The 14692-nt window shown below is 45.8% G+C and overlaps 1 protein-coding gene across 1 annotated transcript in view; it reads left to right on the forward strand.

The window, feature by feature from the left end:
- Window positions 1-14692, forward strand: part of FLT3 (fms related receptor tyrosine kinase 3) — a 97455-nt gene that overhangs the window by 40666 nt on the left and 42097 nt on the right. Inside the window, exons 7-8 of the mRNA XM_006270481.4 lie at window positions 678-817; window positions 902-1055. Coding sequence (XP_006270543.2) covers window positions 678-817; window positions 902-1055 — 294 coding nt within the window. The remainder of the gene's footprint in view (window positions 1-677; window positions 818-901; window positions 1056-14692) is intronic.

The raw sequence follows: 14692 nt of genomic DNA on the forward strand, positions 1-14692 counted from the left end.
AAAACTATAATGCTGTGTTACTTCCAACTCAGATATTTAACTCTTAAATTCTAAAGGTTGTTTGTAGCCTGTTAATAAAGAATTGTCTTGTGTTACTTTACACTTTATAAATAACATAATCACACAAAGCTTTAGCATGGACTTATGACAAAATACATGTTACATAATTTATTAATTATTATTATTATTATTTTTTTCTGTAATTGACTTTATATTCTGGGCTGAATTGCCGTAGAGTAACTGCAGAAGGGGAGGAATGCCCTGGTCACCGTCCTTGAGGGGGACCCAAAAATTGCCACTGCACAACAGCAGCTGATCTTGCTTCTGCCACCAGTAACTCATGTTGTCCCATATGCAGCTGCTCCCCCGGCACAGATCTGCCTTGCTATGCCTCTGCTGAATTACCTCTTGTACGGGTGCAGTTTTATGGGGGGCAGGGGTGGGATTGTAACTCAGTACAAAATTTGACTCGATCTTTTAAAATATGAGACCTTTTTAATCATTCCAGGGTTAATTCTAAGCCTGGAAAAATAATCTTAATACCAATACAGTAATGGACTACAAATTAATGGCTGCTTAAAGTGAAAATAGAGTGATGCAGGAGAACACAGTCTAAACTATGTTTTATATGGGGAGAGTGATTTCACTCGTTCACTGGGTATGCTTTCATTTTGTAGATCTAAATGAAGCACTTGAAAGACCTGTACCTGAACTCCTTCTTAAAGTTGGTGAACCATTATTGATAAGATGTAAAGCGGTTTATAGTAGCTATAAATTCAAAATTAACTGGAGTCTTGCAAACAAAGCATTAAAGCAGGTAATAAGAGAGAATTATTTTCACACAGTTAATAATTGGAAGTATCAAATTATATTAAAGCTGCACATTTTTATTAAAAATTAGGGATCTTCCTTTGAGGAAAAAAAATACCAGGAAGACTCATCTATGACTCGGATACAGTATGCATTTGCTTCATCGGTGGGAAGAAGTGATAGTGGACATTACACCTGTTCTTCCACAGAACATCCAAATAAGACAGCTTTGGTAACTGTTTTAGGTAATTTAGATTCACATTGTTCTTTTTTTTCTTTATTATTTTTCTCTTATTTGATTGCTTGCACATTTGTAACATCATATATATAATTATTTCTAAAACTCCCATTTCTGCTTGCTATTATTTTAAGGAAGCCAGAAATGATTTGTTCAACTGGGTAGACCTGTGCTTTTCTGACTCTGGGACTCTGTCCCCTACTTATGTATTTGAAATATTTGTATACACAAAATGTTCAGATATATGAGATCTGTAGTATGAAGTAGCTCCAGAAAGAAAAATAAACCTAAACCTGTAAATAATACACAATAAGCCAGAAACATTATAATAATATTACCAAACCTTGTACAAAAAGGTTGTGTATTCATAAGTATTTGCCTTTTTTGTATTTAGAATCATAGAACCATAGAAAATTAGGGTTGAAGAGACCTCAGGAGATCATCTAGTCCAACCCCCTGCTCAAAGCAGGACCATCCCCAACTAGATCATCCCATCCAAAGTTCTGTCTAGCCGGGTCTTAAAAACTTCCAAGGGTGGAGATTCCACCACGTCGCAGGGCACTTAGGTGCCTGCTCCTAAAAGAGCAGAAACTGCCTGGGAACAGCCCAAAGAGCCAGACAGGATCCCAGGTGCAGGTTGTCATGGCAACTAGCTAATGAGGAAATTAGCCTGCACCAGCACCTGGTCAGCTGGCCAGAAGGGGCAGGGCCCTGGGCCCATATAAACCCCAGGATGGGGACTAGGAGGCAGTTCTCTGCTGGTGGCCAAGGGAGAAGGAGCCCTCCTGAAGCATGTGAAGGGAAGAGGCCTGACTAAGTTCTGCTCCGGGTAATGTAGAGGGGCTGAACACACCTTATGTAGCTTGTGTTATGTTATAGCCCAGGAGCTTATGTTTTGTTTGCCATTTTATAAGACAGGTGGTTTGGGTGAGGCTATTTGGGGAAAGGGGAGGCCTCATTGGGCCTCCTGTGGCGTGGGGACCCTGGCACCAGAGAGGGCGCAGCATCTGGAGTGCATAGACCCCAGCGTCAGAGAGGGCACAGCACTTTGCAGGGCACAGAGCCCAGCACCGAGGGGCACAGAGACATGGGCTGTGGAGAGCCCAGTGAGGACAAGGGGCTGAATTATAATGAAGCCTGGGCATGACAATGCCAGTACCATCTGTGAGGCTTGGGGTGTGGTAAAGGGACAGTTAGAGCCATACATACAGCCCATAAGGCTAGGGTGCCCTGGAACGCCCATTGTAAAACGGGACCCACAAGGGGTCCAGGAACCCACGGGGTCAGAGAGTCCATCAAACTGTGTCCAAGAGGACTTAAAGGCAGCCTCCCTATTTTCATATTTCCAGCAAAGACGTGGCAGGAGAGAACTGAGGGTGCCCAGTGGGCCAAACTGACACGGTTGAGGGTCCTTAGAGATTACGGCCATCCTTAAGGACCCTGTCACGTGACACACCACCTCTCTGGAAACCTGTTCCAGTGCTTTATTAACCTTCCAGTAAGATTTTTTCCCCCCCCTAATATTTAACCTACACTTCCCTTGATGCAACTTGAGACCATTGCTCCTTGTTCTGTCATCTGCCACCACTGAGAACAGTCTAGCTCCATCTTCTTTCAAACCCTGCTTCAGGTAGTTGAAGGCTGCTATTAAATCCCCTCTCAGTCTTCTCTTCTTCAAACTAAATGAGCCCAGTTCCCTCAGCCTCCCCTCATAAGTCATGTGTCCCAGCCCCCAAACCATTTTGTTGCCTTCAGTTGGACTCTCTCCAATTTGTCCACATCCTTTCTGTAGTGGGGGGGCCCAAAACTGAATATAGTACTCCAGATGTGGCCTCACCAGTGCTGAATAGAGCAGAATAATCACTTCTCTTGACCTGCTGGAAACACTCCTATCAATGTAGTCCAGTATGCTGTTAGCCTTCCTTGCAACAAGGGCACACTGTTGGCTCATATGCAGTTTATTGTCTACTGTAACCCCCAGGTCCTTTTCTGCAGAGCCCCTGTGCAGCCAGTCAGCCCCCAGCCTGTATCGGTGCATGGGATTGTTCCATCCTAAGTGCAGGACTTTGCAATTGTCCTTGTTGAACCTCATGTGATTTCTTTTGACCCAATCCTCCAATTTGTCTAGGTCACTCTGAATCTTAGCCCTCCCCACAGCTTGGTATCACATGCAAACTTGCTTAGGGTGCACTCTATGCCATCTTCCAGGTCATTGATAAAGACATTGATCAGAACTGGCCCCAGGACCAACCCCTAGAGCACTCCACTTGATACTGGCTGTCAACTAGACATTGAGCCATTGACTACTACACTTTGAGCCCAGTGCTTCAGCCAGTTTTCTATCCACCTTACAGTCCATTTATCCAGCCTGTACTCCTTTAACTTGCCTGTGAGAATGTTGTGTGACACCGTATTAAAAGTCTTGTGATAATCAAGTTACGCCACATTCACAGAGCCAGTTAACTCATCATAGAAGGCAATCAGGTTGGTCAGGTATGACTTGCTCCTGATGAATCCATGCTGACTGTTCCTAATCACCTTTGTCTCCAAGTGCTTAGAAATGGATTCCTTGAGGATCTGCTCCATGATTTTTTTTCAGGGACTGAGGTGAGGTTAATTGGTCTGTAGTTTCCTGGATCCTCCTTTTTCAAATATGGGCACTATGTTTGCCTTTTTTCAATCATCCAAGACCTTTTCTGATCACCATGATTTTTCAAAGTTGATGGCCAGTGGCTCTGCAATCTCATCAGCCAACTCCCTCAGCACCTTGGGTGCATCCCGTCTGGCTCTAGGGACTTGTATATGTCCAGCTTTTCTATGTAGTCCCTAACTTGTTGTTTCACCACTGTTGGCTGTTCACCTCCTCCCTAAACTGTGCTGTCTGGTACAGTAGTCTGGGAGCTGACCTTACCTGTGAAGAAGGCACTGAGCACTTCAGCCTTTTCTGCATCCTCTATCACAAGGTTGCCTCCCCCATTCAGTCAGGGACCCACACTTTCCCTGATCCTCCTCTTGCTACCAACATAGTTGTTACTGACATACTTATTTCTGGTAACCAGGTTGGGAGCATGGATATAAATGTGATTCAGATAAATGATAGCCTACTCTTCCTGCAGGTAACCTATTCTCAAACCTTCTCCCAAGGTATTTACATTAATCCTTGAGAATTCTCCATAAAAGAGAACTTGTATACAGGACCTCCACCTGACACAGGAGGTACACGGTCCCACTAGAGGGAATGCCTTACTGGATCTGGTATTGGCAATGGGGGATGACATGGTAGGGGACCTACAGATCAGTAGCCATCTGGGGGACAGTGATCACCTAATAATAGAATTCTTCATAAGATGTCGAGTGGGTAAGGTAACTAGTAGGGTGAAAGTGCTAGACTTTAGGAAAACTGCTTTCAATGAACTCAGGTGATTAGTCAAGGACACACTGCAGAGTAGGAGTTTTGAAGTGATGGGAGCCCAAGAAGGGTGGCTATGCCTTAAGGAAATGATCCTTCGGGCACAAAGGGAGATGACCCCGATATGAGGAAAAAGAGGGAAAGGGGCCAGGAGGCTTCCTTGGCTGACCAGAAAAATCCAAGGCAGCCTAAGGGCCAAAAGGGGAGCACATAAAAAGTGGAAACAGGGAGAGATCACCAAAGACGAATATACCTCCTCTGCTCATGCTTGTAGGGAGGCAGTTAGATGGGCCAAAGCTACCATGGAGCTGAGGATGGCATCCCAAGTAAAGGACAACAAGAAATTGTTCTTTAGATATATAGGGAGTAAAAGGAAGGCCCAGGGAGGAATAGGACCCCTGCTAAATGGGCAGAAGCAATTGGTGACGGACAGGGGGGACAAGGCTGAACTCCTCAACGAGTTCTTGGCCTCAGTGTTCCTAAGTGAGGGGCATGAGAAGTCTCTCACTGGGGTTGTAGAGAGGCAGCAGCAAGGTGCCAGACTACCATGTGTACACCCTGAGATGGTGCAGAGTCTCTTGGAAGAACTGGATGCCTTTAAGTCGGCAGGCCCGGATGAGCTTCATCCGAGGGTACTGAAGGCACTGGCCGACATCATTGCACAGCCACTGGCGGGAATATTTGAACACTCGTGGCTCATGGGCCAAGTCCCGGAGGAGTGGAAAAGGGCCAATGTGGTCCCCATTTTCAAGAAGGGGAGGAAGGAGGACCCGGGCAACTATAGGCCAGTCAGTCTCCCCTCCATCCTTGGCAAAGTCTTTGAAAAAATTATCAAGGCTCACATATGCGAAAGCCCAGCAGGACAAATTATGCTGAGGGGAAACCAGCACGGGTTCGTAGCAGGCAGGTCGTGCCTGAGTAATCTAGTCTCTTTTTATGACCAGGTTACGAAATGCCTGGACATAGGAGGAGGGGTGGATGTCGTATACTTAGACTTCGGGAAGGCCTTCGATATGGTATCCCACCCCATACTGGTGAACAAGTTAAGAGGCTGTGACTTGGATGACTACACAGTCCGGTGGGTGGCGAATTGGCTAGAGGGTCGCACCCAGAGAGTCATGGTGGATGGGTCGGTTTCGACCTGGAAGGGTGTGGGCAGTGGGGTCCCGCAGGGCTCAGTCCTTGGACCAATACTCTTTAATGTCTTCATCAGCGATTTGGATGAGGGAGTGAAGTGTACTCTGTCCAAGTTTGCAGATGACACAAAACTATGGGAAGAAGTGGACACACCAGAGGGCAGGGAACAGCTGTAAGCAGACCTGGACAGGTTGGACAAGTGGGCAGAAAACAACAGGATGCAGTTCAGCAAGGAGAAATGCAAAGTGCTGCACCTAGGGAGGAAAAATGTCCAGCACACCTACAGCCTAGGGAATGACCTGCTGGGTGGCACGGAGGTGGAAAGGGATCTTGGAGTCCTAGTGGACTCCAAGATGAACATGAGTCAGCAGTGTGACAAAGGCACCAGAAAAGCCAATGGCACTTTATCATGCATCAGCAGATGCATGATGAATAGATCCAAAGAGATGATACTTCCCCTCTATCGGGCGCTGGTCAGACCGCAGTTGGAGTACTGCGTGCAATTCTGGGCACCGCACTTCAAGAGGGATGCGGATAACCTGGAGAGGGTCCAGAGAAGGGCGACTCGTATGGTCAAGGGCCTGCAGACCAAGCCCTATGAGGAGAGACTTGGGCACCTGGACCTCTTCAGCCTCCGCAAGAGAAGGTTGAGAGGCGACCTTGTGGCTGCCTATAAGTTCATCATGGAGGCACAGAAGGGAATTGGTGAGGTTTTATTCACCAAGGCGCCCCCAGGTTTTACTAGAAATAATGGCCACAAGCTAGCAGAGAGCAGATTTAGATTGGACATTAGGAAGGACTTCTTCACAGTTAGAGTGGCCAAGGTCTGCAATGGGCTCCCAAGGGAGGTGGTGCTCTCCCCTACCCTGGGGGTCTTCAAGAGGAGGTTGGATATGCATCTAGCTGGGGTCATCTAGACCCAGCACTCTTTCCTGCCTATGCAGGGGGTCGGACTCGATGATCTATTGAGGTCCCTTCCGACCCTAACTTCTATGAATCTATGAAAGACAATAGCTCTGGGAAGCCCATTACCACAGCATTCATTCAATGTCTGGCTTACACAGTTCTGCTGTCTTTTCAATATTATTTCTACAAGCAAAGTAATAGGCAACAGCAACCATTTCAGAAATGAGGCAAGATTTTTGTATCCTTTTCCTGTCTGCAAGAATCTACTTACCCAGAATTTCTAGTAATTAAAACTTTTTGGATGTATTTTACTAAATTTTGGAATTAACCTATTGACTGTTTAACAAATATTGGAGATACATTTAAAATTAAAATTCAGGCAAAACATGGAACATTTTTGTGGCTAGTTTGCCATTTTTATTGCATGATAAATTGATTGAATATGTGGCATATTACAATTTATCATGCAAACCAAACTCCAAGGGAATAATTAAAGAGTGGGAATCTGAATCTGACAGAGGAAATTATTTTTGAAAAGACTAAATCTGGGAAAACCTCCTATACTCTTAGATTAACAAGCACATCACAGTTAAGTAAATATTATATGGAGGCAGGAGTCAAATATACCAGGCAATAACTTATCTGTACTTCTCAATCTATTTTAAGGTTTCCCTTAATGCCTAAGCATTCTATAAAGAGCTAGCTATTACAGGGAAAACTACAAATTTTATACATATATATATAAAATTTGTAGTAATAATTAAATAAATTACAATAATATTGGTATTTCAGTTTTCCCTATAATGGCTAGCTCTTCATAGAATGCTTAGGTACTAAGGGAAACCTTAAAATAGATTGAGAAGTACAGCTAAGTTATTGAGAAGTACAGCTAAGTTATTGCCCTATTTGGCTCCTGCCTCCATGCTAGTGAAAGTTAGCCGCTTCGCACCGGCCTAGAATTTGCTTCAGATTTGGCCAATTTTGGGGACAGTGATTCGATTCGGTGATTCGAATCATTGTCCTGAATCAATTCAGCCAAATCTGATTTGGACATTCGGCTACTGCCGAATCTCCAAATCGGCCAGACCCGTGCCCTGCCCGGGCCAGCTCCAGCCCTTTAAGACCCCCCCCCCCGCACTTGCCACTCCTGCCAGCGGGGGGCAATGCCTACTGCCCGCCGCTGCCCCACACCACATGGGGGGCTCTGCATGAGCCCCTGAAGCCCCACGGCTGCTGCAGGAGTGGTGAGTCCTAAGGCTTTTCTCCATTTTTTTTTCCTAAAGGGCCAGAGCTGGCCCAGGCGGGCCACCCAGGGGGGGACTGGGAGAGCAAGGGAGGGGGGAGGGGGCTTGTGCAGAGCCCCCCACGCAGTGTGGGGCAATGGGGGGCAGCAGGGTTCACCTCCCACCCAGCAGCACCCAGTGAGCATCAGGGCTTTCTTTTAAAACACCAGGAGCTGGGGTGGGCGAGGCATCCATGGCAGGGCTGGGGGAGTGGGTGGGGGTCAGGTGGGGCTGGGGGAGCAGGCAGGGGATGTGGGCTGGCAGGTGCCCTTCTATGGTCCCCTCCCTGCTTCCTCAGCTCTCCTCTCCCACCCCTAGTGCTTACCAGTTTGGAGAGTCACCTGCAGCTCTCTGCTGCAGCCACCCGCGACTGCCCCAATCATTAAAGCTCTTCAAATCTTTTCCGGAGAGCTTTGAATCAATTTGGAGCTTTTAACTGGTCCTCTGATTCGATTTAGATACAGAGATTCAGCCACCGAATCGGGCCAAATCTCCTCTGAATCGAATCACCCCCTGGAGCTTCGCACAGCCCTAGTGAAAGTTCCTGTCCTTAACTTCCAGCTTTAATGGCCCGACAGTCAAAAACATCCACGGAAAACCAAAGGCATAACATTCAGCCCACTTCATCTCCAAATATGCAATCTGGCATAAAACAAAACACATCATAACTTAATAACTAGTCAGTCCCAAAGTTTGAAATTAGTCCAGAGTCAACTTTAGGCTTCTTGGTCCACAAAAAAGATAATACAGCAAACTGAGCCAGCCTATGATCCTGAGACAGGAAATTAAAGAAAAAACACAACGTCACTTTCTGTGGGAGTTCACAAGGCCTGAAACACCCATAGTTAGCTTCGGTTTATTGTTTAGCAAAAAGGGTTCCTATTTTATAGTACCTAATACCATAATTAGACTGAGTAAAGTAGGGAGAAATGGTGACCAGACTCTAAGGCATGCCTACCCATAAATTCATATATTTATAGATTGTAGAGTCGGAAGGAACCACAATGGATCATCGTGTCTGACCCCCTGCCCCTGGCAGGAAAGAGGACCGAGGTCAGATGACTCCAGCCAGTTGACTATCTAGCCTCCTCTTGAAGACCTCCAAGCTAGGTGATAGCACCACCTCTCCTGGAAGCCCATTCCAGATCCTGGCCACCCTTACTGTGAAAAATTTCTTCCTAATATCTAACCTAAATCCACTCTCAATTAGTTGACACCCGTTATTCCTAGTCAATCCCTGGGGCGCCTTAGTAAACAGCGCTTCCCCTATTCCCCATTGACCTCCCCTAATAAATTTATAGGCGGCCACAAGATCTCCCCTCAGCTGTCTCTTGTGAAGGCTGAAGAGATTCAGCTCTCTCAACCTTCCCCTGTAGGGTCTATCATGAAGGCTACTAATCATGCGAGTTGCCCTCCTCTGGACCCTCTCCAGATTCCCCGCGTCCCACTTGAAGTGCGGCGCCCAAAACTGGACACAGTACTCCAACTGTGGCCTGACCAGTGCCGCACAGATGGTGAACATCACCTCCTTTGTTCTATTAGTCATGCACCTGCTAATGCACGACAAGGTGCAATTGGCCTTGTTGATGGCCTCGTTACACTGCCGGCTCATGTTCATCTTGGAGTCAATTATGACTCCAAGATCCCTCTCTGCCTCTGAGCTGCTGAGAAGGACACTCCCTAACCTATAGGTGTGCTGGGGGTTCCTCCTTCCCAGGTGGAGTACCTTACATTTATCTTTATTAAATTGCATCCTATTTCTCTCTGCCCATTGATCCAACCTGTCCAGGTCAGCCTGAATCTGCTCCCTGCCTTCCGGTGTACTAGCTTTGCCCCATAACTTGGTATCATCAGCGAACTTGGAGAGGGTGCTCTCCACGCCCTCATCCAAATCGCTGATGAAGATATTGAATAATATCGGTCCGAGGACCAAACCCTGCAGGACCCCACTGCCCACCTCCCTCCAGGCTGAGAAGGAACCATCCACCACCACTCTCTGGGTGCGGTCCCTAAGCCACCCACCTGACCGTGTAGGTGTCCACTCCACAGTCTGCTAGCTTCCCAATGAGGATAGGGTGCGAAACTGTGTCGAAGGCCTTCCTAAAGTCCAGGAAGATGACATCAGGCTCGGCTCCCGTGTCCAGGCAGTGTGTGACCTTGTCATAGAAGGCTACAAGCTTTGTCAGGCAGGATCTACCTGTGACAAACCCGTGCTGGTTTTCCCTCAGCATCATTTCCCCTGCTGGGCCTGCACAAATGTTCTCTTTGATTATTTTCTCTAGCATTTTCCCAGGAATAGAGGTAAGACTGACTGACTGGTCTAAAGTTACCCAGCTCATCCCTTCTCCCTTTCTTGAAAATGGGCACCACATTTCAATGGGCATACCCAGTTCAATGCAGTGTTGGTGCAGGCACAGCAGAAGTTAGATGTGGATTTTCTGTCCTGTATGTCAGAGTCTACAAGGTGCACAGATAAACTATGCAGAGATACCCATGCTAAATCTGCATGTGCTAGCCTTGGAACCAGGGCCAGTATACCTACATGGCTATGTTCAAGCTAACAAGATCTGCTTCTCAGCAGAAGTACTTAGTCCATTGCAGTGCGGTGCTAATGCAGCTACACTTGTTTCCTATTCTGGAGGTAGGATGTGAAAGTATCTCTACACAGAATTGGGACAAGTCTCTCTTCTTCCTCAAGGCTGAGACGTAGCCCCAAAAGATTGGATCCTTGGACCCTTTATATCTCTAATGTTAATATAGAGCTTGTTTCATCCCTGATCAACAATCTGTAGATGAAGGCAGTGGAAGGATGTCCTTTGTGGTAGTCTCTCCCACAAAGTTTTGCCTACATAGATAGCTATTTTGGGAGAAAGCATGAAAAAATCCACCCAGCTAGCTGATCTAGCTATGCCAGCTAAACCGTGCTTTGGTCATCTTAGCTTATGTTAAAGAGGAGGGGAGGCAGTTGTACTGATAGAAACCCTCCTTCATTGTAGCATATGTCTATGCTAGCAGATTGCTAGCTAGGTCTGAATAACTGTAACAGTGCCACTCTTTCTCTCTGTTCTCTGCTTTTCCAAGCTTGCCAGCTAATCTCAGCTTTATCATATTAGTTTTATTCAGGTATACTAGAGAGGTTTTGTTTATGAAAAAAGGAGCTGATATCATGCTGGTCATTGTTGCTGTGGAATACTTCATATCAGTTCTCACATCAATTTCTTGCTGTTGTCTGTCATTAATGCTATCTTTTTATCAAGATTCGATAAATAAATCTAACCAATATCCAATATGTATTCAAGGATACATAAGCTATTTTACAATAAATGTTTTATGCTGCTGAATATGAGGTTCAAGGGTAAAAATATTAACAGAAACATAAAAAGATTCTATTCAACCTTGGGAATTCCAACCAGTTTCCCAATTAACATTCTGACCATTCAAAATTAGTCCAGATCAAAGGCCTTCCCTAATCTTAGAATCCGTTGGACTAATGTAAGTGAGGCAAACCAGATTTTATAGCCAGCAGCAAGCAAGGGCATCTTGTGCTAGTATCCCATCCAGCTGTTCTGACTCATGCCCTCCCCTCCCCAGTCAGGATGGCCAGAGACTCATTTACAGCTGGGGACACTCTACTGCCATCATTATATTTATGACTAGGAATCAGGCTTAAAATTCCCAAAAGTAAATAGAAAAAGGGGCAACTGTAAAAATCAAATTACTCCTTTTTTTTTTCAGCTTTAAGATAGAAAGCAATTTTCTGAGCTCTTTTCATGAGACATTACAGCCCCCTGTTCCAAAGTAACTATAGGCCCCCAGAGTAAGCCACTAGTTCCAGCTGGTGTTGTTTATGGTATACCTCCAAATGGTTCTCTGCTGCAAATAAAGAACAAAGAATACTCCTCTTAGCCCTGGTCCTGCAATCAAGATGGACAAAAAGTGCGAGAACTCACAGCAAAGGAATCATGTCTTTCTTTAAAATAGTGTACCTTGTTGTGCTTTATGTGAGAGCTTCCTACCTTACTATGTGCTAAACTAGGACTTCAGTGGAGAAAAGTTGTGTATAGCAGAACATGTGGATAGGACTAAAAGAAACCTCCTTACAGGACCTTCACCTATCGCAGGAGGTATGCATTCCCACTAGGGGAAATGCCTTACTAGACTTGGTACTGGCCACAGGGGACGATGTGGTGTGGGATCTGCAGGTGCAAGGTAACCTAGGGGATAGTGACCACCCATTGATAGGATTCACTATCTGGAGAAAGGTGGGGAAGATAACTAGTAGGGCGGAAGTGCTAGACTTCAGGAAGGCGAACTTCAGCAAGCTCAGGAGATTAGTTAGGGAGGGACCGACTGGTAAAAGCCTTGGAGAGATAGGAGTCCAGAAAGGGTGGGGATTTCTCAAGGGACTAATCCTGCAGGCACCGAAAAGGACCATCCCAGTACACATAAAAGGGGGCAAAAAAGCAAAGAAACCCTCTTGGTTGAGCAGGGAAATCCAGGAGAGCCTGGAGGGGGAAAAAAAGAGGCCTACGGGCTGTGGAAGTAGGGGGCTGCCACCAAGGAGGAGTATACCTGCTTGCCTCAAACTTGCAGGGAAACAGTAGAAATGGAGCCAAAGTGGAAATGGAGGTTAGGCAGGCAGCAAAAGTTAAGGATAACAAAAAGTCACTCTTTAAGTACATAGGAAGCAAAAAGATGGTGCAGGGTAACTTGGGGTCCCTTCAGGATGAACTAGGGCAACTGGTAACAGATAGGATGGCCAAAGCGTAGCTTCTAAATGATTTCTTTGCATCCGTGTTCCTGGACACAAATACAAATACACATCCCATTGGGACCTTAGGTAAGCCCGGTATAGATACCAACCCACCAAAAGTTCATGCTGCTCTAGTAAAGGGGCACGTGGAGGGGTTGAATGTATTTAAGTCAACAGGTCCTGATGATCTTCATCCTAGTGTACTTAAGGAATTAGCTGGAGTCATAGAGGAGCCACTGGCACAACTGTTTCAGCACTTGTGGTGCTCAGGACAGGTCCCAAAGGGTTGAAAAAGGGCCAACGTGATCCCTAGTTTCAAGAAGGGGAGGAAGGAGGAACTAGGTAACTATAGGCCGGTTAGTCTCACCTCTATCCTTGGCAACACCTTTGAGAAAATTGTTAAGGATCACATTTGTGGGGGACCAGCGGGTAAAATGATGCTAAGGGGCAATCAGCATGGGTTCATAGCAGGCAGATCCTGCCTGACTAACCTGGTTTCATTTTACGACCAGGTCATAAAATGCTTGGATGAAGGAATAGAGGTAGATGTTACTTACTTAGGCCTTTGACACAGTGTCACACCCAATTCTTATAAATAAACTAAACAGTTGCCATGGAGATTATTACACAGTCCGGTGGGTAGAAAATTGGCTTATGGGATGCACCCAGAGAGTGGTGGTGGACGGGTTGGTTTCTACCTGGAGAAATGTAGGCAGCGGAGTCCCCCAAGGCTCTGTCCTGGGACCGGTACTATACAATATCTTCATTAGTGACTTGGACGAGGGAGTAGAAAGCACCCTGTCCAAGTTTGCTGATGACACCAAACTATGAGGTACACAAGCTAGACAGCAGGAAGCGCATCCAGGCTGATTAGGACAGGCTGGGCAAATGGGCCGAACAGAATAGGATGTAGTTTAACAAGGATAAGTGTCATGTGTTGCACCTGGGGAGGAAGAATCATCAACACTCCTATAGCCTGGAAGGTACCACTCTAAGTAGCACAAGTGCGGAAAGGGATCTCGGAGTTATAGTCGACTCCAACATTAACATGAGTCACCGGTGTGATGAGGTAATAAGTAAAGCTCACCGCACCCTTTCTTGCATAAGTAGGTGCATCACAAACAGGTCTAGGGAGGTAATGGTTCCCCTCTATGCAGCATTGGTCAGGCCGCAGCTGGAGTACTGTGTAATTTTGGGCACTGCACTTCAGGAGGGATGTGGATGGCCTGGAGAGGGTTCAGAGGAGGGCCACTCATCTGGTTAAAGGCCTACAGAAAAACTGCTATGTGGATCGACCGGGAGACCTGAAGCTCTTCAGCCTCTGCAAGAGGAGGCTGAGAGGTGATCTCATGGCTGCCTACAAATTCATCGGAGGGGTCAGCAAGAAATAGGGGATACAATATTTACCAGGGTGCCTATCAGGGTAACTAGAAATAATGGCCACAAACTGGAAGAGAGCAAATTCAGATTGGACATCAGGAAAAAATTCTTTATAGTGAGGGTTGCCAAAATATGGAATAAGCTTCCAAGGGAGGTGGTGCTGTCCTCTGCCTTGGAGGTATTTAAAGGAGATTGGACAGACACCTGGCTAAGGTCATCCGACCCCTGCACTCATTCTTGCCCGGGGCAGGGGATTGGACTCGATGATCTAATAGGTCCCTTCTGACCCTAACATCTATGAAAAACAGAAAAACTCAAATCAGCAACATTTACCACAATTCCGTTTTTTATTACCTTTATGGGACCTAATCTGAAACTCACTGATATCTGTGGAAAGGCTGCCATTGACTTCTGTGGACTTATAATCAGGTACTGGGCATAAAAAGTTTCCATACTTGATCAATCATAATAAATTCTGAGGTCATTTTTAATTGGTTTATTAAAATATTGTGTATTTTAAATAAACAAATGTGATTTGTTTTCCTTTATAAAACCCAGCCCTCTTCAGATAAGGCATGACAACAGCCAATAACAGCTCCTGACTTCTATAATGCTGTAAACTGTGTCAAAGGAAATCTGAAATTACTAATAGTTAGAAGAAATGCTTACTTTGAGTAAAAGAAACTTACAGGAGATGATCATTATGTAGACTGAAATATGACTTCCACAGCAGAAAAATAGAAAAGTTCTTGTATTTTCAAAGGTCTTTGCATCTT

The sequence above is a fragment of the Alligator mississippiensis genome, chromosome 1 (assembly GCF_030867095.1).
Source record: "Alligator mississippiensis isolate rAllMis1 chromosome 1, rAllMis1, whole genome shotgun sequence".
In the NCBI taxonomy this organism is placed as follows: Eukaryota; Metazoa; Chordata; order Crocodylia; family Alligatoridae; genus Alligator; species Alligator mississippiensis.